The sequence below is a fragment of the Anas platyrhynchos genome, chromosome 11 (genome assembly GCF_047663525.1).
Source record: "Anas platyrhynchos isolate ZD024472 breed Pekin duck chromosome 11, IASCAAS_PekinDuck_T2T, whole genome shotgun sequence".
Classification (NCBI taxonomy): domain Eukaryota; kingdom Metazoa; phylum Chordata; class Aves; order Anseriformes; family Anatidae; genus Anas; species Anas platyrhynchos.
In genome coordinates this window covers 18,700,418-18,721,370 of record NC_092597.1, presented here as the reverse complement: position 1 = coordinate 18,721,370, position 20,953 = coordinate 18,700,418, and the positions used below count along the sequence as shown (strand labels likewise).

Sequence of the window (20,953 nt, the reverse complement as noted above, 5' to 3'; positions counted from 1 at the left end):
CCATGGACCTCAGGCAGGAACAGATCCCTTAATGGCCCTTTGTCCTCTGCAAGCTTTTTATACTTCTGTCACCTTTTCCCTGCCTTCAAGGGCAGTGGAAATACCAGATTTCTTTGTCCGCCCGTTTCCTCCAAGGATTTGCACCCTTAAAATAAAAATCCTCCTACTGGGGCCTCTGCCCTCTGCAGAGCAGGCTGAAGCAATGCAGCCCATGCTGTGTTCCTCCCACTCATGCAGCCAGGCAGCAGGACCCGAGCAAGCTCTGCCCCAAGCTCAGAGCTGTGAGCCTGGCTCAAGCATCCTGCCAGCAGCTCCTTTCCAGCCCCTGCCCGGAGCACAAAGCAAATTTGCAAAAAGAGCAAACCCAAAGCCAATTTCAAGTGAACACTGGCCTCAGACTGACAGGAAAATGCACCATTTGCTTTGATTTTTCCATACGTTAGCTCTTCTCTCAAAGCCTGGATCAATAGAGAGGGAAAACTGAGCGCTGGGTAACCCTTTACTTGTGTAGGAATGGGATTTATCCTCATGCTGCCTGGCAAGGACTGCGGGGTGGCTGCGTGCTCCTGCACTTCCCTCGCAGCAGCCGCGGCTGCTCTCCTTTCCCAGTTAAGCACCAGGCTCACAATGCTCTAGAAATCGGCACCAGCGGGGTCTGGAGAGGCAAGGAGCTGCCCGTGGAAAGTTCCAGAAGGTCTGCACGCACGGGTATTTTGAACAAAATATTGGATTTTGAGATTTCCACAGAAGCGTGATCTTAAGCAGAAGAGGTTGCTCGAAGGCCATCACCACGTTTCATTTCGCTAAGAGCCCAAACATTTTATTATACATGCTGATGGCATTCAAGCCACCACCGCCCGAAGAAAACTTGACGTGATCCAATTCCAACAAGACCCTTTGAGCTCATCAAAAGATCTTTTAAATGAAACACTACTGAAATGGGGATCCTCCCATCGTATCCCCCAGCGAGGCATGGCTGCAACACAGCTCGCAGGTAACAGCATCGCTCGGGAGTGCGCCAAGCCCTCCTCCCACACGCTGTGTGCCCACGTCACCGAGCTCAATGTGCATGGCTCACTGGGAGCTGCATGATAAAAGCCATCCTTTGCCATACAGAAAGCAGTAAACCCGTTGGGAGCAGGGAACAGGGAGGAATTTGGCTCTGTTATGGGAGAAGTGATGGCCAAAATGCAGCCCTAACAAAACCGCAGGTACCATGGCAGCACTGCACAGGTCCCTGGGGATCTGCAAAACGCACGTGTGCCTTTGTCTCAGGAACGTGATTCAGCACAGGGCTGCTGGGAACACGCCTGCTGCTTAAAAGCAAGGTTTCAAAGAGAAACCTTCGTGCTCCCACCCTGCTGCAAGGAGCTGCCTGATCCGGTCCAGGGCTGCTCGGGGTCCCTGCGGCAGCAAAGCCAGGCAGGACACACTGCAGGAGGCACACTGCAGGCAGCGCTGTGAGACAGGCAGCTCCCACTTGGCAAAGACAAGCCCGTGCTCCTGCCTGGCCAGTGTCTGTCACAGGAGGAGTAAAAGACAGAGACAAGGGGCAAATAACTAACTTAGCACTGCCACGAACAACACGGGATATGTTGGTCATCTCTGGCTGAGCAGGACTCTACAAAGTTGTTGGTACAAAGGCTCACATCTCAAGCTATATACATAAATATAAATATATATTTTATTTTTTTTTCCTTCCAAAAAGGAAGTCCCTCCACCACTGCTATTGACCAAGCATAGGCTCAGAAACCCAAGCCAGGCTGCCAGGATTGTGCCCTCCCCAGGGCCAGCACCACATCCCTGAGACTTACCCAAGGTCCAGGGACAGCAAGGAGGAGAAGCAGCAGAAAGGGCTAAAGGAGGCAGAGAAACCTCCTTGTGCTGTTGATGTGACCCATCTGCGAGTCCTTTCTAATTAGAATGGGGCTCGCAGCACAGCCGCACATGGCTCTGCTGCTAATTAGGGAGGGCTGAGCACCGACACATTAACCTCCCGGTCTCGAAACATTAACTTTACCAGGTGTAATATCTTCTAGGTGACATAAAGGTTAATAATCTGCATCCAAAACAGAACCCAGCTCAGTAAATACCCAATTAACTGGGTTCTGGCAGGGGTGGCAGCAAAATGCTGTGGGGACAGCCAGAGTGTGCAGCAGTGATGCCTTCGGAGGGGGTCTGTGTAGGCCCCACCGCCAGCAGTACCAAGGGAAAGCAACAAAATAAGATAAATAAATGATTTTATTTTATTTATTTATTTATTCTTTTTGTTGAGGGTGTTTAACGAAATGTATTTCCTTCTTCCCTCACCCCCTCCTTCAGAAATTGCTCCCCAAAGCTTCTGCCATACGAAGGGGAACTCAAAGCGGTTGCACTCCAGTTGCGTGCAGTAAAACGGCAGGTTTGGCTGACTTTTAATCATTTTGTATTTTGCCTTCCAGAAGAGGGATTGGGAACAGGGAAGGATAAAGAGTGAAATAAACCTGCAACAAGTGAATATTCATCTCAGTGTGAATGTAGATGCCTCATTTGGGATCATTTTGTAGAAACGAAGGAGAAAATAATTTTCTATTCTTACAAGAGCTGAAACATTTAAAAATAATGGGCCAAATAAGTTTTAGTCTGACCACAGCAGCAGACAAACCAGGTAGAAATGACACCCACACATTCTCACTGTGCTGCCCTGACCCTGGGGCCCTGGGTGTGCTGATGGAGATGAAGGCAGAAAACCTCTCCAGCTCTCCAAGCAAAACCAGCTGCAGGCTCTCAGGGTGCTTCGCAGGGCTCAGCCACTTCACTGAGCTCTTGTTATTTTAACTAAAAGCACTTTTTTTTTTTTTTTTTTTCCCCCTACACAGCTGAACTGACACAACGAGTGTCAAACAAGAAGACATCCAGCATTCTTCCAAATTGCTCGACTCACATTCCCTCTGAGCTCCTCCTCGCCTTACCATCTTCCTGGGTTTGAGTTCTCCCATTCAGCAACCACTTAGGATGCCCTGCTTCTCCCTCTCCTTTTCTACAATCACCAATCAAACTTCAGCTGAGGATCCACCTTTCCAAGGATCTGCCCTGTGCTCTCTGCCACAACCACTTCTTCCCCAGGTGCTCTCTTCTGCAGGCACTGTGCATGCACAGGGAAATGTCCAGCCCCACTGCCATTCCTAACAAATTGCACCTCGACATCAAACCTCCAACCCAAACTCTCCACTCTGCTTTTACTGAAACAAACCCTTCTGGGACAGACAGAGCACCAGCCCGGCCAGCCGAGCTGTAAAGAAAGGGAGTACCGAAAGAGATCATCCAGTGAGACAGGAGAAGAATGAAAATAGTGTTTTTAATATCATTTACAGCAAACTTACAGTATGTTATTTCACATCACATATTTCTAAACTGCTCATCTGGAAAATATAAGCTGCAAAAATACAGAATGCAGTACTCAAAATATATCGAGCATGTGGTTTCTCTCTCTCTCTCTTTTTTTTTTTTTTTTTTTTTAAATCAATTGCACAGCGAAATATTTCCTTTTCCAAACCAAGTTTTGGTTTATTTTGGAAGTGCTGCTAAAAGCATCTGCAAAATGCCCAGCAGTAAAACCAGCACGCTTCAAAGACTTTCCCTTGGGCACCGTAGGAAGGGGCTGACCCGCAGCCTGAAGCAGGGGCAGGTCCCGTGCTGCAGACCTCGATGGAGCTGCCCCATGCAGCAGGGACCTCCTTTGGGTGTACGGCCTCCCAAAAATGCTGCTCTGCCCAGCTGGTGGAAGAACAGCAAGGATATGTGGGTCCCACAGCACTGACTGGCCTGGCACAGAGGCGGGGAGGTGCTCAGCCGATATCGTGGGCCCTGGGGGTGAGTTTTAAGCCCCAGGTGTGACAAATGGTGAGTGATGGTCTTATCCTTCAACAAGATGACCAATGTGGAAGCATCCTCCATGGGCTGATGGTGGACTGCATCTCTGCACCAGCCACAAACACTTGCCAGAGAAGTCCTCAGCTTCTGGAGGAAACGCTCCCCAAAACCCAGCTATGAGGCATCAGGACTTGGAGGGCAGGCAGCAGAAACACATGGGTGTGTTGTTCTCCGTTACTGCACCATGGAGAAATGTGAGGACGGAGAAGGGAGTGGGTTAAAGAAGAGATTAAGTTCCCAATATTCTTATCAGCCAAAAAAAAAAAAAAAAAAAAAAAGGGAAAAAAAAAGGCCCTCAGTGTTTGCCAGAGCCACAGAGGGGCCAGCTGGTTGAGTTAACAGGATAACTTCTTCCCCAATCTGCTTTGAATTTTAAGCTCTCGAGTTTGCTCAGCTGTAGCTGCTGCTGAGGGATCTCAAGGGTGGAGAATAACTGGGTTACACAGGCAGGGCATATGCTCCCAGTCAGCCTCTGCATCAGGAAAACGAGCCAGGAGAAATCAGAAGCACGGCGAGGTGGCTGGGCAGTGCTGCTGCTTCTGCCCACCGACCACCCCGAGTAAAGAGCCTCCTGTACACTGAGGCTGCCCCACTCCCTCTGCTCTGCCTTTCACATGGTGCTTGCTTCTTATCTACAGAGGGCAAGAGGAATTTTAAAATGTCCTTGTTGCAAACATTTCCCATCTAATGCTGTTTACGTGCTTCTAGCTCACACGACCCCAAACGTCCCCATGCCTGGAATGTGATATAAGAACATACAGCAGGGAAAAAAAAACAAAACAAAACATTTTTTTTGCAGACTGCATTTGACTGGTATCAAAATCCTAACAAACACCACGTTTATTGTACTTTATTTACACGGTCGTCACGTATACTATAATACAGCACAGCGGTCCGTTTGCAGCGGTAGGCACTATGGGTTTTAGAAGGTCACAGCTCTTCCCCTGCTCCCATCCCACCCTCCTCCCCATGGACTTGTACCCAAGAGCACCGAGAGCTGCCTTTTTGCCTTTTGCTCGTGATGCTGTGTGGTCCCAGCGCTCTGCAATATTCCCACCGAGCCCTGCTCTGAGATGGCTCCTTCCCAAACAAGCAGGACGGGAGCTGCTCTCGGTGCTAACACGGAGTCTCCCAAACTCCGGGGGTCAGAGACCACCAGCAAACCCTCACAGTTGCCAGTGACAGTAATGTACACCTGCACGATGAGGCGTTTAACTGAAAGCATCAAGAAGGCAATAACATGCAGTAGGACAGGGCCCAGCCTGTGCTCAGCAGAGCCCAGTTTTGATCCCACTGCACTAAGGACTTCAGGAAAATATCTGTGATCCTACAAGGGGGATCACAACCCTCTGGGCTCACTGGAAGCATCCTGGGCAGAGAACAGGGCTCATTTCTTTTCTTCATTTTGGGTTCACACTGTTGTGAGGCACCAAAAACACAGCACTTGGATGCAGCTTGCACTGAAGGGTAAAAGCGCTGGTATTTGTGCGATGCCATACTGCAAAACAAATGGGTTTTGGAGGACTAAAATATACCAGTGGAGGGGAAAGATGCCTTTCGCTGTCCTGCTGACTGCCTTTTCAGTTGGGAAGAACCAAGCTAAGTCGGGCCATATGCGACTTGTCGATTCCCGAGAGATTCTTGCTTCAGGTCTAAGAGCTCTGCAAACACTGCAAATAAAATTCCCACCACCTGCTTCACCTTAGTACCAATTTGTTTTTGTCTGGGTTCATACCCTTCTCGTGTTTGCTCTCTGTAATTACTCAAATGAATGCATTAACTGGTAGGAACACTGCGAGAGGCAGAGAATTTCAAGCATCTGTGAGAGAATATTCCTGGAAAGTGAACCGGGAGCTGAAAGCCAGCACTTTGGCTGTCCCAGAGCTGTGCATGTCCAGCGGCGCTCTGCCCACTGGCATTGAGCAAGGCTCCTCTTACTCAATTTCTAATCACATCCTTCTGAACTAAACATTTGCACTGATGAGAAAATTCCAGTCTCGGGAAGTGGGGATCAGAAACGTCCCCAGTGGCTGCGGTGTCCAGACAGAACCAACCAACTTGCATGAATTATAAGGAAGCTTTTTCAGCCCCTCTCCCGACCACAGATTATATGCAGAAATGACCTTGCAAATACACTGGAGGCCTTTTCTTGTTTTTCTCAGCAATTCGCAAAGAGGAAATAAAAGGGAAAATTCATTTATGAAGTCGCTATAAATTATTTGCTGAGTTGGGCTTGACAAGTTTCTTATTGCTTTTTGCCATGTGCAGACACCAACATCATGTAGAACAAGCCCAGCACTAGAAACTGTCAGGGTATTGCTAATCTTTTCCTTTCTAGGCTGTTATACTCTTCTCTGCTGCAGTTAATCGAAAGAATTTGGGGAAAACACCACAAGCTCATAGCATCCCTAAGCCCACAGCCCTGTAGTGCCCTTGTTCCCTTCCTCCTTGGATCAACCTCAGCACAAAGCGAAGCCTGACTCGTGCCAAAGGCTCCCTTCATGTGGCTGCCAAACTTAATTAAAGGCTGTTCCTACAACTGATGGTGTCTTGGCTGCCTGTGGTGTGTGAGGCTGTGGGGACTGGAGGGCATCACGTTGGGAGGAAAGGAGATTTTCTGGAGGCTCCTGAGCTGCTGCCACAAAGCAGGAGAGTCACAGCAGCAACACGGGATTTTGGGAGAGGTGATCTCTGGCTTAGGTAGGAAAAGAAAAAGCTCCTAATGGAAGCAGGAACAAGTCAGTATTATTGCTTATACCCTGGGTGCTCAGCCCAGTGCATGGAAAGCCTCTGAATTTGGCAGGAATTAATCAGATCTGGAGAGAAAGCAACAGCAAACCTGCTTCTGCCTGCAAAAGTTCACATACGTGGGGGATAGACGAGCGTGGCTGTGTCTAAACGCAGGGTGGAAATAAGTCTGGAAGCCCCTGCGAACAAAGCTGTTATCACATCAGTCCAGCGAAACATTTGCATATGTCTTTCATACTGACAATTCCCCGTGTCACCTGCCAAGAATAAAACAAACATCACAGCAAGACTGTCCAAGCCTTAAGAAAACACAGGCCAACACAACCGGCTGTGAAAAAATTCACTTGACAGCAACGGCCGTGGCCGACTCTGGGGCTAAAGCTTCATGGTGCCAGCAGCCTCGGGGGTGTCTTGGGTTTGCTCCGGGGAGAAGCTGCTGGTTACTGGCTGCAGTTGCCTTTCTGTCTCTTTTTCACTCTAAGAAAATGTGTCGGAGTGACACACAAAGGTAAGCCCCCAGTACGTTGCTTCCAACAGTTCTGATGAACAGAAGCCAGCCAAGGATGCTACTTTGAACCCTGATGGGGATTGGAGGGACTGGAAGTCTCAATCATTCCCTTTATTATTTCTTTTGAGAAAAAAAAGAAAAAAAAGCTACGTGTCTTAGCCATTTGGAAACACTCCAATCACTTTCCAAATGTCTGCAGCCTGCCAGTTCAATTCTGAAGCAGCTAATTCCTTTCTGCATCTTTCCCTTTTCACCTTCCCAGCAAGGTGAGACCCAGCTGAGATTAAAAATAGGGGCTCTGAGTAGCTCAGAGCATCTCACAGGGGCATGGCAGCGTGAGGCCCTCCTGAGTTCCTTGCAAACCCTTCAAATTCTAAGGAATGGGGGTTTGGTCTAGATAATTTGAGTGATGGCCTTTTCATTCCCATTGCACATCCAATATGTGCTGGGCAAAGACAGAAAAACGTATGATTTCAACACGTATTAAAAAAGAAGGTTCTGAAAATGCATCTTCTTGTTGAAAAAGGAAACAACCCAAACAACAAAAAAACACCAATGGGACAGATTCTAGTGTCATCTGCTCCAATTTTAGATTGGGATTCCCTTCCAGGGACAGACATTTTCCTATCTCCATCTTTGTTCTCAGGTGTCCCGCACATTAAGGCAGTTGCGGATGGAAGTGGAGTGCTTGCAGGCTAAGGCGCGCACCGCGTTTTGGGAAGGAGGAGGATGTCTGAGACTCTCCACTTGTTATTCTAAAACAAAAATGGGGTTGCAGGCAAAACTGATTTGTGGTTTTGAAATCAGAAAAGCAAAGAGGTTGCTGGGATGGATGAGGGCTCTGGTCTGCACATTTTCTTTAAAATAAAACTTTTATTTGAATCTGTACCAAAGCACTGACAGTAAAACCCTTCATGATGCAGGCATCTGATACATCCTTAAAAAAAGAGGAGGATGGGAAGAGAGCTTTTCAAAAGCCACATTATCAAAAGAAATAAAGCAACAATCATGCAGATATTTTAAGTTACAGCTTAAAAATAATAAAAGTAACCCCATTCAACTGCATCTCCCATACACACCATGAGAAGAGATTAAAAAAAAAAAAAAGGAGGAAAAAAACATGAAAGCATTAAGTGTTCTGGAATCCTGTTTCTATAACTCCGGTCAAGGGGGACTTTTGACTGTACTGACAAACCTCAGCTCTTGAACACGGGGAGTTTGTTTTGCATCATGCCAGCACGTCATTCTCCTTCACCTTGGACTTTCAGAGGGGAAGAGATGGAATTGTGGAGGGGGTTATAGAATTTCAAGCAGTCAGGCTCTGAGAAAGGCTCTGTTCTCCAACGTTTGTGTTCAAGTCTGAATGTGTGTGTATGGTATAAAATTATGAGCTAACATTTGAAAAGACAGCAGTCTAAGTAATAAATTTCCAGAATGAAGAGAACTGTACAGAATGATTTCAAAGGCTTATACTTGACAATTATACATATTTTATGAGACAGTTATGCACCCTGTGCCTTTTTTAAATTCATTGTTTTATGGATGCAGTATCTCTTATTTTATCAGACAGGATACACTAAACAAATCTAATGGTCTAAAAAGCATCATTTACCGCCCAGCGTAACAATGGCACTGCATAGCTTTGTAAATTTTTTTTTTTCTTAAACTCCTTCATTAATCAAACGATCCTTAACATGGCTGAAAACCAAGAATCGAGTATCTGTAGTTACAATATCTGTTTAGCATTTGGCACCGTGGAGTTTATTTGATACACCTTTTTTTTTTTTTTTGCCCTTATTGTTGCTGAACATTTAACGCTGTGCATAAATTACAAACACACTTGTAAAGTAAGTCAGACGGAAGCAGTTTGATACCCCACACCCATGTTTAAATGCCAAAATAAGAGCAAGGTCTGCTAAAAGCAGTGCTGAACATGAGTAGCAAGTTACCAACTCCCCTGTAACCACAGCAGCTGTAGGGTGCCCACTGCCAGCAGTGGACAAGGACCTGGGGACGATCAGCCCATCTCCAGCTGCATGGAAGTGATGTCCAGCATTCGGTTCAACATACCAGGTTACTTCTCTAAACATCTGCAAGTTCACATCAGCTTCAAAATACGAACAAAAAAGGCATTTATTATTATTTTTTTTTTTATTAAGATGCTAACCCTTAAAACCCTTCTGACATTTACTCCATTGGAAATGGGCCTGGTTTCCATTTCTGACTGGGGAAAACTCATCAAACACAACCGCTTAGTATTGCTTCCCAACAGGAATGTTTTGGAAAAGAAAAATAAGCATGCAAAAAATAAGCCTGGCCCAATGCTTCTTGAAATCAGATGAAAGTTTTCCCTTGATTCTTTACAGTCTTGGCTAAGACTGCACTGCAAAGGCAAAGCCAAATCTGTTCTTGTATGGGTGCCTCTTGAGGATCTGAATGAAAAATTCAGAGGTGCTTAGTGCCGGCCAGCCTCTGCTCCCACAACCCAGCCTTCCACAGGAACACAATTTGCACATCTAAGGTCAAAATGTGGCCTCCAGGAGAGGAGATTATTCCACCTTTCTCACACGGCTTCCATTGAAGTGAGTGGCATTTCTCAGGTGAAAAAATATCAGTTGTGAGGATCAAGGTCGGTATTCCTTTCATCTTGTGTACACACACACACACACACACGCACGCTTTAAAGAAAACATCCACCACACAATTTCTAGATTGCAAATTATATATATATATCTTTAAAAACTGGAGAGAACATAAATAGTCTCTCCATATATATATATGTATTCACTGAGTCACATATAATATGAAAAAACTATATTATGTAAATCATCATATTATCTATAATTTCCCAACTGACTTTTTTTTTTTTTATAGAGACACAGTGCATTCATTCTCTTTTTTAAAAACATATTATGTGTCTTCATTGGCTTGGTAGCATATTAGAATGAAGGCGTATGGATAAAAAACGCAGAGGATTAAACAAACCCCTTCAGTCATATTATTAAACAGAATCCTTCCCCGAACTAGCATAAATAAATCCACCCTATGGAAAAGTGTCAGCGATTTAAGGGTTAACATAGATTTGAAAATAACTTTATAAAACCTTATTAGAGGACTACGCAGACAAATATTTGGAATTCATCCCCCTTTAAAAATGACAGCACGTTTGGCAAGTGTGAGCAAATGTCTCGAACTTTACTGGGTTTGACAGATCTGAGCACAGCTATTCACAGCCACCCAAAGGGCTGCGATCTGCGAATGCGCCTCAGCTGGAAGGACTCGGATACTCGGACAGCACTGCCAGCTACCTGGAAGGTTTCCAGCAGCTCTGAAGGTATTTAGCGTGGACTCGTGGCTGGTGGCAGAGTGTGAGTGGTCGAACAACTCCAGCACCGTTCTCTCTTTGCCACCATGGCGTGCGCCGGGTTCGAACAGCCCGGCAGGGCTCCACGCATCCCTGCCATTAACATCTTGCTTTCTCTATGCCTCATGCCCAAGCCTGTCCGTTTGCCGAGCTCTCCGATGAACCTCTGTGGATGCCCTTCATCGATTCCCGTTTTGGAAGCCCGTACTGTCATCAAAGGGGCTGGTACCCAGCCGCAGCAGCTCCCTGCTTTCTCCATCACCCCGCAGGATATCGCAAGTGATCCCATGAAAAGATGTTGTTCTCAAGAATCCTGACTGGGTTTGACTTTGAGAAAAAGACAAAAGTTTCCTGTGTTGCCATTGTTGCTTTGCAATTGTAATTCTTCACTCTCACTCTCCTCTTGTTTTTATTAAAAAGGACCCATGTATTATTAATATAGTTCACCCCTCCACGGTCACTATAAAACGGACTCCATATTTTCACACCACTCATGATCTTCAAGGTTATAGATAAATTTTGTCCTATGTGATTGATTTTGGGGCACCGAGTCCCGCCCCAGATTGTCTAAGGTGAGAGTAGAGGCAAAAAACTCACTAGTGCTGAGCCCACCTTCGTGGTTCTTGATGTATCTTTTATAGTTTTTCCTCAAGCACTGCCAGGTGGTTGTGTACAAGATGAATGCAAAAGACTTGAGGGCTATAGCGATACTAACGTACAGGTATCTATAGACCACGTTGTCATACAGTGCGCAGGCTCCTTGCTCGCCACAGAACGTGCTCCAGAACAGACACGTGGAGTCAATTCCAGCCCCAAAGATCAGGGGAGGTGGAATAAAACCTGTCAAAATAAGAGAGACAAATCATGCTTTTATGATCTTTACGATAAAGGGAGAGGACGTGATTGCAGTGAATGGAAAGAGAGGACACTTATCAAGGTTAATGGTCCCAGATGGAGCCTGTAATTCTGTTCTGATTTTTTTTTTTTTTTTTAGTTCTAAATCAACCTAAACAAAGGCTGTGGATACGAGTTTTTATTCTGGACTCATTATCTACGGAACAGACTCCTGCTGATATCCCAAATGCAGGTAGGATTTTCTCAAGTTTAAGTGCCTTACATTAAGCTTCTGGTTTGAAGCTGGGTGGAGGAGTAAATGAAAGAGGAGGAGGATGGCCCTGTAGCTTGCTCTCCGTTTAGATTCTGGTAATTCTGCACTCTGGGATGCTCACTTGAAGGGTGTCACAGGACTCCAGAGTCTGAAATCAGCTGGGGCATGGAGATCTAGTTTTAGACCTTTTGCTGGCAGAGTAGGCTTTCCTCTGATCCAAGGAGAAGAAACAATGGCCTGTAATGCATGCCAGTATTAAATAGGAAAAGAAGGGAAATTTTCAGTGTGTCATTAAGTGAAACATCACAGCAGGATTCTCCCAGAGCCACTGCAGCTAACGGCTGATGAGCATTTCTCCATTTGCAACAGAGCTGCAATCAAAAAGCAAAGCAATCACTCCAATCTCTGTTAACCAATAAAGGCGATGGTTTTTCTTCTCTACTTTTTCTCGTCTTACAGGGATACTGTAGAGCATCACATTACCCCATTTCACATTACCCCCACGGTGGTGAGGCTGTCCACATCCAGCTGTGTGCTCCCCAGCTGGCACGTGGGCACCGAGCGTGCAGAAGAAAATGTGGATGCTCTAAATGTGGATGCTCTACATAATGCAGAGCATTTCTTTTCCTTCTGCTATAATTACGGGGGGGGAAAAAAACGGATGGAAAGTGGATAAACCTGGGGGAGAGGGGGTAGGGAACAAAACCAAAAAAAAAACACAAACAAAACTTACTGCTGTGGGCTAAGACAGCAAGCAAGGAGAAGAACACTGTGGGCACCATGTACTCTCCCAGATTGGACCTTGACAGTATCACCCCATTTGTAGGTGCTGCGATGGCTGAGACTCTATAAATACATGTGTAGGCAAACAGACACAAGGACTGCAGTTTTTAGACAGAAAAGTGCTTAATCTTGGATCCGGTTTCATCATTAACCTGGATTTCCAGGCTTAGATAAGATGCCTTCTTTCAGCTTGTCACGAACAAAACAGTGACATTCATGACATATATCCTACGACTACAAATAAATTGGTTGTCTTCACTGTTCCCTGTGGCAGCTGAGATCTCTTTATTTTATTTTGATGACTAGAGCTCTGCAGGTTTTGTTTGATCTTCCTTATATGTTAATAAATGCAGGAAGGAAGAAAGGCTATACGGACTTCTGGTACTCGTTTTAACCAGTCATTAATAGCATGGATGTAGTAAATAAAAATAGATGATATAAAAGCAAGATGATCCTTTTGTTACAAACACTAGTTCCAGTCATCACATCTAAAACCTGGTTACGTTCTGGAAAAACAGTCAGTGCCAGCTCGCTGTTCGTCATGTCAATGACATGTCAAGGGAAAGCTGCATGCGAATCAGAATTTTGAGGTGTGAACCCATACTTATGAACACACTGAGAGAAGCTGGTGCAAAGCTTTGGAGGTGCATAGGCAGAACTCCAGAAATAGTGATCACTCCCATCAGCTGCTTTCAGCTGCTTTTCCAGCTTTTCAAGATAATTTGGCCTGGAAGTTGCTCCTTACGAGACCTGAGGAAGGACCTGTTTCACTGAACTACAAACCTATACCTATGTGGATGCAGGCAGGTGTGGAAACCTTTAAGAAAAATACACACCAAAAAATTCTTTTTAGCAACCAGAGTTTCAGGTAAGTTCAGGGGAAAGGGCACAAGACTTTTGGGATGATTCAGTGATTAGACCCTCTGAAACATGGGAGTTGAGGGATTACACTGTGGATAGGAAAGTCCTCCCAAGGGAAGCACTGCATTTTTCTTGTGTTGGAAGAAGACAGGCAAACAACATGGGCTCGTAGGAAAAGACAAATGAAGTCCCCTGGTAAGTGGAGGCTATGCCTGGATGCATGGTGAACACAATTCAGAAAGGACGCATCCAGGATCTCTGCACATGACTAAACCCTTTCACCATTCCAGACATGCCCAGTCAGTGCTGACAATCCCTGACACAATCAGGATGGAATTACCAAGGATGTTTTGTCTCGTGCTGTTTCCAAAAGCCATTTTTCAATCTCAGAGGGATCTGAACTGCACGCTTCCCATCCAGCTCAGAACTTCCCCAGCTACTGGAAGCACTCAGAGATTCCAGGTTTCTAGGCCTATCAGCCCTACCTCTCTATGCATGAGGTGTTATAGGGAAAGAACGTCCCTATCAGAGCTTCTTGTATAGCAGCTGCTGCTTCTGAAAACCTTTGGCTCCAATTGCATTGCTTTACATTGTTCCCTGAGAAACTGCAGTAGCACTTCTATATGAAAACACTGTTACGCTGCTCTCTCTCAGCAGAGTTCCTGTGGAATGAGATAATACATCCAGAAGGATACTGGAAGAATTCAGTGGTGTTTCATGTTATTATAGTGAATATTAAAGAGATTCAATCATGCTTTACCTCTTAGTGCAAAGCGTGGCAAAAATTTCTGTGATACATATTTCATGCAGAAACCGCAGGGCCATAGAAAAAAAAGTTACCCCTGGCTTACCGAAATCTATTAGCTACGATTGCACCTCTGGGTCTCATACCACCTATATTTAATACTCTCCTTTGGTTCAAGAAGCAGCTATTATCACTCTCTTCTTAAGTCAAAGCTTAAAGGTGAACTGAAAAGCTTTTAAAATAAATCAGTAAAGCTAGTCTCAAACCTCAGATTGTTAAGGGCAAGATTTGGATACCATGGTTTATATTGAAAAGTACCTTTCTCTTCATTTTCTGTATGTTCTAGCTATGTTGCTGGATATATTCTCCTATTTCAAGGGAATTCCTTAGTGACAGAGCAACATATAAAGATTTGAGTTTAAATTCTTACTATGGCTTCTTTATTGGAAGAAAAAAAAAAAAAGATCTATTCATCTTCAGTACATGCGTCAGAGCCCAGTTTTAGTGGAATTCAAGATGCTGCTATCTCAGAAGGTTTCTCTCTTTCAAAATGTTGAGAGAAGAGAGAAAACCTTCCCCCTTAAGTACTTTTTCATTTGGAAACAACAACCCACAGATCTCCTCCTAGCACACTTGCCTGCTGACACTCCACATTCAGCCAAAGGAGACAGGCCAAAACCTGAGAGCAGCACTGACAGCAAAGGAAAATGCTGTCTTTGCAAGGCTTGAACCAGAGCCAGGCCAAGTCAACCCAGAAGCTTCCCTTTGACTTATCTGAGCTCTGGATAAGGTTGTTTGATGGAGCTTTAATGCAAACTGGTCTGTGACTATCATTTTCCTTTCAGCTCATGGGAGACGAGGTGTTACCAAAAATAAGTAAATAAATATGGTCACTTATTCAAGGCAATGAGTATAATTTTGTGATTTTTGGTCCTCTACTTTCCAGTGCCTTTCTACAGCCTAGAAGATGGCATTTTACTCTCCAGCTCTTCCCTTTGAGACTGGGGGACCATGCAGGGAAGGTACTGCCTGTGCCCTGCTGCAGGAAGCATGAAGCTTAACGCTAAAAAAAGTAAATTCCACCCCTAAAACATGAAGAAACCATATGTGTGAGATGGACCCACACAACGATGTGTCACTGAGATTAATGAGCTGAAATACAGGAGCTTTAAAATAGGAGCCATCTCTTTAAAAGGGGAAAAATTTCCACCTAGAAATAAGCAGCAGATAAACAAAAGCCCAGTGTGTTTCTTTTAATTCACACATGAGAAACACATACTGGTCCAGAGGAATAGCTGCATGCATTTTAATGGGATATTAACCCCCAGGAGAGTACAAGGACTCAGCCTGTCTCATCTCACTGTTTTCTTTTCTGAGAGACCAGAAGGAAGGGACAAACACAGCATGTAACATAGCTCCTGTCCCTCAAATGAGGATAAAAATATACATTCCTCTACTTCAGCAATATGCAATACAGCAGTAATTTTGCAAGCTGCTGACATGTTAATAACAACTATAGAAGAGAACCGTCTGCATGGGAGCGTGGCAGAAATGGTCATTTCTCATGCAACACCACATTTTCTTCCATTAGCACAATCCAAATGGCAGGAAAGGCGCCTTCGGGAGCCTTGATGCAACATCCTTCACAGGGAGGTCCTAGACCTCATTGCTTCAGACCCCACTCGTGACAACCACAGTGTCTGATGTGTAAGTTCACACAAAGAGAAATCAACTCTTGCATATTAAAAATAGTGTTATCTGTGAGAGAGGGAAGGGTTGGGGAGGAAGATGAGATTTTTTTGTACCTACCTAGCAAACGGAGAAGCAGGAAAAGCACCCCCAAAGCATAAGACTTGAGTTCAGGGCTCACGGTTCTGTAGGGAGGAGAGAGGGAGAGAGTGAAATCGATTCTTATTGTTCTGCTTTGATTAACACACCCCATGGCGATTCTGTGCTGTCAGCCAGGATGCCACCACCACCTCTTCAAAAAGTCATTAATGGGGCTTTTCTTCTCCCTTTGCCTACAGCCTCGAAAGTAATTGCGACAGTGGCCATGTGATGGGTTCTGGAATTTAGCGAAGTCATTAATAACAGCAGCTGATCCTGTTGTCGGATAGGGAAAAGTGAAATTCCCATCCCAGTAAATCATCGTTTACAAACTCCACATCATGATTTTAAGGCTCCATATGCTGAGAATTGGTGGGAGAGAAAAAAATCTTTTTCCGAGGCTTCCCAGACTACTGGGAATAAAAGGAGAAGGGTGGATGATGGACCAAAATGTTTGGTCAACCTGTGAAACCAAGCCTTTCAGTGATGACGTGCTCAAGAAGACTTCTTTTCATGGAATTTGCTTTACACTGGGAAGACAATCATTGCCCAACCTTTTGCTATGAGCAGAACCCGGTTTATCGCATTAGTATCAACCTCCAAAGGTGCTTTAAAAAGTAATTCATGGCTTTCCGATTGGCTTAGCTCAAGGATCCTATTGGCTGAAGTTATCCTCTCGAGGCAGGCTCAGCAAAGCCTCTGGCATTTCAGAAATCATTAACTTGGTCTCAAGCCTTATAATAGCATTTTATGTCCCACGGTATACAGAGGCTTGGAAGGCAGACGGTGATCCCCACGTGACTGGGTTCGTCATGCAGGGAAATGTTAAAGGCCTCGGTGGTTTTTTCCCCCAGCTCTTCACAGAGGCCTGCACTCAGCCCTGCCAGTGACACCCATGGGGGCACGGGCACTCCTCTGTATAAATATATCGGAGGGGAATCGGAAAATACCAATTAAAAAGCCAGAAAAGCAATAGGATTTAAATTAAGAGAAGACCGTTCTGATCGCTGCCCTTATCTCAGACATTACACAAGCCATGTAACCTGGTATCAGGACTCCTACACGAAGCCTACAACCTCTGGCACAGTTTCAGCAGTTTTCAGGCAGACACCCAGGCCTGATAAAAAGGCTTGAAGGTGTGAAGTATCTACCCTTGGAAAAATGTTTGAGTGATTAATGGCTTGGCTTAAATAGGGTCTACAGTAGCATGGGAAATGAAGGAAACGGAAACAGTATCAAAGTTTATATTATGGGAAAAATAGATTATCATTTGAAAAAAATCAGTGGTTTTTAATCAATGCTAGTGTCTGCCTGTCCACCTTTCTGTATTAAGTCAAGGTCAATCCCCATACCTTAGTGTGAAGTACAATTTGTCACCTGGAAGCATCTCCTTTTCCTGACTACAACACTGAACCAAAGACCTTCCTAGACAAGACATCTAATTTGAGGACTCTGAAGGGAGGGCAGACAAATTTCACACCAAGTGCTGAAATAATTCTAGAGCCTCAGCTCCAAGGCAAGCAGTTACAGCTGATTAAAGTGTTTTCTGGCTAAAACTTCAGTTCCCGCCCTGTGGCCATCTCAGGCACATGCCTGGGCACACAAAAACTCCCAGTCCCAGTGCAACTCTTGCTCGTCTGGTGAGGGGAGTTCGCTTTTAAATTAAACACGGGAAGTGAATGATGCTGTTGTCACTGCCAGAGACACCAGGGATACATGCCAACACTTCCTTTTAGCAATGCCTTATCCAAGATGGCATTTGCAAGAGAACATGTGGTGGGATATGGTGAGCAGCTCTTTCCCATGCATTTTAGCAGATAAAACACTAAAACTCTGAAGGGAGTGCAGCTACTAATTTGGAAGGGTGAATTGTTTATTTATCTGAGCTGAGAGCTAAGTATTTTTAATGCTCCCTTCCCTTTTTCTTGTATTCCTCTTCCTGGCTGGTGACTGGCTTGTCTCATTTGAAGTCGACACAAAGACAACTTCATTCAGGATCCTACAGGTGCTGGCAGCTCCCTCGAACAAAGAACCCTTCAAACTTCAAATTACTTTTGCCACAATATTTATCATGAGAAATTTGATTTCCCTTTAGCTACTGTAGATGCAAAGAGAGAAAAGAACCAGTAGATGGAATATCTCATTTTGTATCCTGCAGGGAGACATGCCCTCACAGAGCTGTTCTGTCCAAGATCCACTCAAGAGTGTGCCTCTAATACAGACCTTATTGATTGGGTTTTATTGGAATTTTCCAGGCTGCAGAATGGATCTGCTATTTATGCCTCCGGTTATTATTCTCACTAAGTGACAGCCTCTGGATAAACGTGGGCTTAGATATATACTTGTATCATAGGGTGAAGTGTTCCGTGTGTCTGGAAATAACACAGGGTCGGTTATCTGACCAAGCTACTTCAACTATTCACATTGGCTCAGCCCTGAGATGTCCTTCGTACTTTAAAGTTCCTTCTGGCTTTGGACTTGGTCCAGGGTGAGAGAAGTCAAACTCCAGCCAAGCGGGTACTGACCAATGCTCACCTTTGCCACAGTCTTGTATTTTTCCATCATTTCTAAGATCTCCAGGCCATCTCTATGGTATCTCAGCCATTACATGCTGAGGCCACGGGGCTGCAGTTCTGCCACTTTGCTGCTGCAGCTGTAACGTCCCTCCTGCCTGGACTGGAAGCTGCACTTCTGCATGTCCTTTCCTGTGCTAACCCCAGTCTTCACAAGACCAAGTTTGCTGCCCCTTTTTGCAGCATCCTGGCAGCGACCTTCTTGGTTTGCAAGCCCAGTTCCTCCTCACTCCCTTTTTACCAACACTGTACACGAGTGATTCCTTTATTCCCTTCAGCCACGGCAGGGATGAACCAGGTGCTGTGAGCAGCACCCCATGAGCCCCTGGCCCCATCCCCACCCCGTGAGCAGCCCCCCAGTGGCCACAGCCCCCAGGCAGCCCCCCCAGTTCCTCCTGGCATTGGCCTTACCTGATGAGTATGATAACTGAGGGCGTCTGCGCCATGGCCCCGATCATGCTGCAAACGCACATCACGCAGAGGAATGTCAAGAAGGCCTCTTCGCAGCCGGGACTGGGGCATTTTCCAGGAACAACGGTGGCATTTTCGGCAGGGACCGAGCTGAGGCATGAGCAGCCGCTGAGGTTCTGTGGAGGAGCACAGGGGTTCAGGGAAAGCAAGAGCTGTGGTCCCCAGCACCTGCCCTCTGCGATGAGGGCTGCCAACAGCCACTCGGAAGGCTCTCATGGTCAATTAAGTCACTCCTAAGTGCTTATCTGAGGGGGGCTTGGGAAGGATTCCCAAGCATGTCAGCTCTGATGCATGTGACCAGCAAGGAAACGTCCCTCGGCTTGTTTCTTTTCTCCTGCTCCTTTCAAGTCTCTCCCATAAATGTCATGGCGACGGAATTATTGCCAAGTTATGCCCCTTTGGAGGAGAATAAAGAAACGATCTGTGTCCCTCAGACACAAAAGATCCCCAATTATGGGTCTAATTACTTTCTTCTTTACCTTTGTCTTCGTGGCTCTTGCAGTTAAATTGAAGTATGTTAAAACCAGGTAAATCTGCAGCCCTGTTCCTGGCTGCGGGACCAGTGCCTGGTTCCAGCACCCTGGGTTTTGGGAGGAGGACACCCATGGCACGTGCTGCGGATCACCAAGAGCTGACTATCGTGGTGTGGCAGCACGGACACTGCTGGACTCGAGTGCACTACAGGGCTAATCGATGACATCTGGTTCAGAGGAATTTGTGTCGAGCTAAAAGCTGAAGTCAGGCAAGATAAACTATCAATATGTGATCAGAAGAAGAGCGAAACGACTGCATTTCTCTTTGATGTCTCCAGCAAGTGCAGGATGTGAAAAGAAGCTTTGTTTGCCAGTCACAGATTTAGTTTTTTTTCTTTCTTATTTTCTAGCTTGCCCTCCTGAATTTGTGAGTGGGGGATGTCGATGCAATTAAGGCGCACAATACTACCAAGAAATCCCTTAATGAATACAGAACGAAACGATCATAAATGATTCATGTCTTGTCTTCGTTGGGTTGCTGGGTTTGCAGGTCACATGTTTGTAAGAGGAGTAATGCCGTAAGTAAAACATACTGAAAAACAGCTTCGTCTCCTCCCCTTCCCTCTACCACATTCAAGCAGAAATTCCTTTGCTTTTCTACTGGGGTCCCCTTAGGACTGTACAAAAGCACACTTTCTGGTTCACTGCCTCTAAAGTTAAGGATCCGTGGGGACGCTACTCTAGCCTTTCTGACACCAATCTCTTTCTTCTTGCATAGGAGTCAAATGATTTTCTTCCACATAAGTGCACAGAGGGCAAGAGAGACTGCAGTGCAGAGCTCCAGGATCGCGGGAGTAGACATGCAGGTGCCTTTCTGGCTGGCAAGCCATCATTACCATAACAAATTCCTGTGCTGTGAGTGAGAAGCTGCCACCTGAAGGCTTTGAGATGGTGACAATTAGCACAACTGCAGTGGTGTTTGCACAGCAATAACAGTGCAGTAATTTGGAACTCCTGGCTCTTTTTGCCATACATTGTTGGTGTCCAACCTGCCAGGACACGGCCCTGTAGATTAAACCACATCTAAATACAGACCTGTACTGAAAAATCCTGGGATAAAATTTCCAGTGTGGCAAACGTGCACAACTGGCTGCTTATTTCTGCTTATTTCTAATGGGCTCTCATCAAAGAGCAAGTGCCTGTTCCTGGCAATGGTGGGGCAGATTCTCCTCCCGTTGGTGTGGTTTTCTACCCGGTACAACAAACCATGCAGCAGGTCCCTACCTTCAGACCCTGAAACGTTGCCCCTCAATCTGCTTTTCCAACCACCTTGCACCGAGGTGCTATCCCAGAGCAATGCAAGTGTTTTGTACCAGCTACATCCGCTCGCTTAGTGCTGTGCCTCTGCCTTACTTGGAAGATCTTTGATCTTTTATTTCTGACATGCGATACAACTCACAGACATCAAACCCAGGAAACATCAAAGATGGACTTTTACCTTTGCCCCGTGGCAAGGCAACTTTTTGTTACCCATGCCAAATCGCTACAGATTCCCTTGTCTGCAACCCCACCACCACTCA

At 45.6% G+C, this 20,953-nt stretch overlaps 1 protein-coding gene and 1 long non-coding RNA gene across 3 annotated transcripts in view; both read right to left on the bottom strand.

Annotated features, from left to right (window-relative positions):
- Positions 1-1,988, bottom strand: part of LOC106014405 (uncharacterized) — a 36,809-nt gene extending 34,821 nt beyond the window's left edge. Inside the window, exon 1 of one of the 2 annotated variants that reach the window (XR_011812138.1) lies at positions 1,815-1,988. This is a non-coding gene — a long non-coding RNA (uncharacterized lncRNA). The remainder of the gene's footprint in view (positions 1-1,814) is intronic. The other variant, XR_002398409.4, reaches the window with a different exon arrangement.
- A 1,329-nt stretch (positions 1,989-3,317) lies between these two features.
- Positions 3,318-20,953, bottom strand: part of SLCO3A1 (solute carrier organic anion transporter family member 3A1) — a 129,096-nt gene continuing 111,460 nt past the window's right edge. Inside the window, exons 8-10 of the mRNA XM_038184934.2 lie at positions 18,841-19,016; positions 15,839-15,903; positions 3,318-11,372 (exon numbers count right to left, since the gene is read on the bottom strand). Coding sequence (XP_038040862.1) covers positions 10,993-11,372; positions 15,839-15,903; positions 18,841-19,016 — 621 coding nt within the window. The 3' untranslated portion in view covers positions 3,318-10,992. The remainder of the gene's footprint in view (positions 11,373-15,838; positions 15,904-18,840; positions 19,017-20,953) is intronic.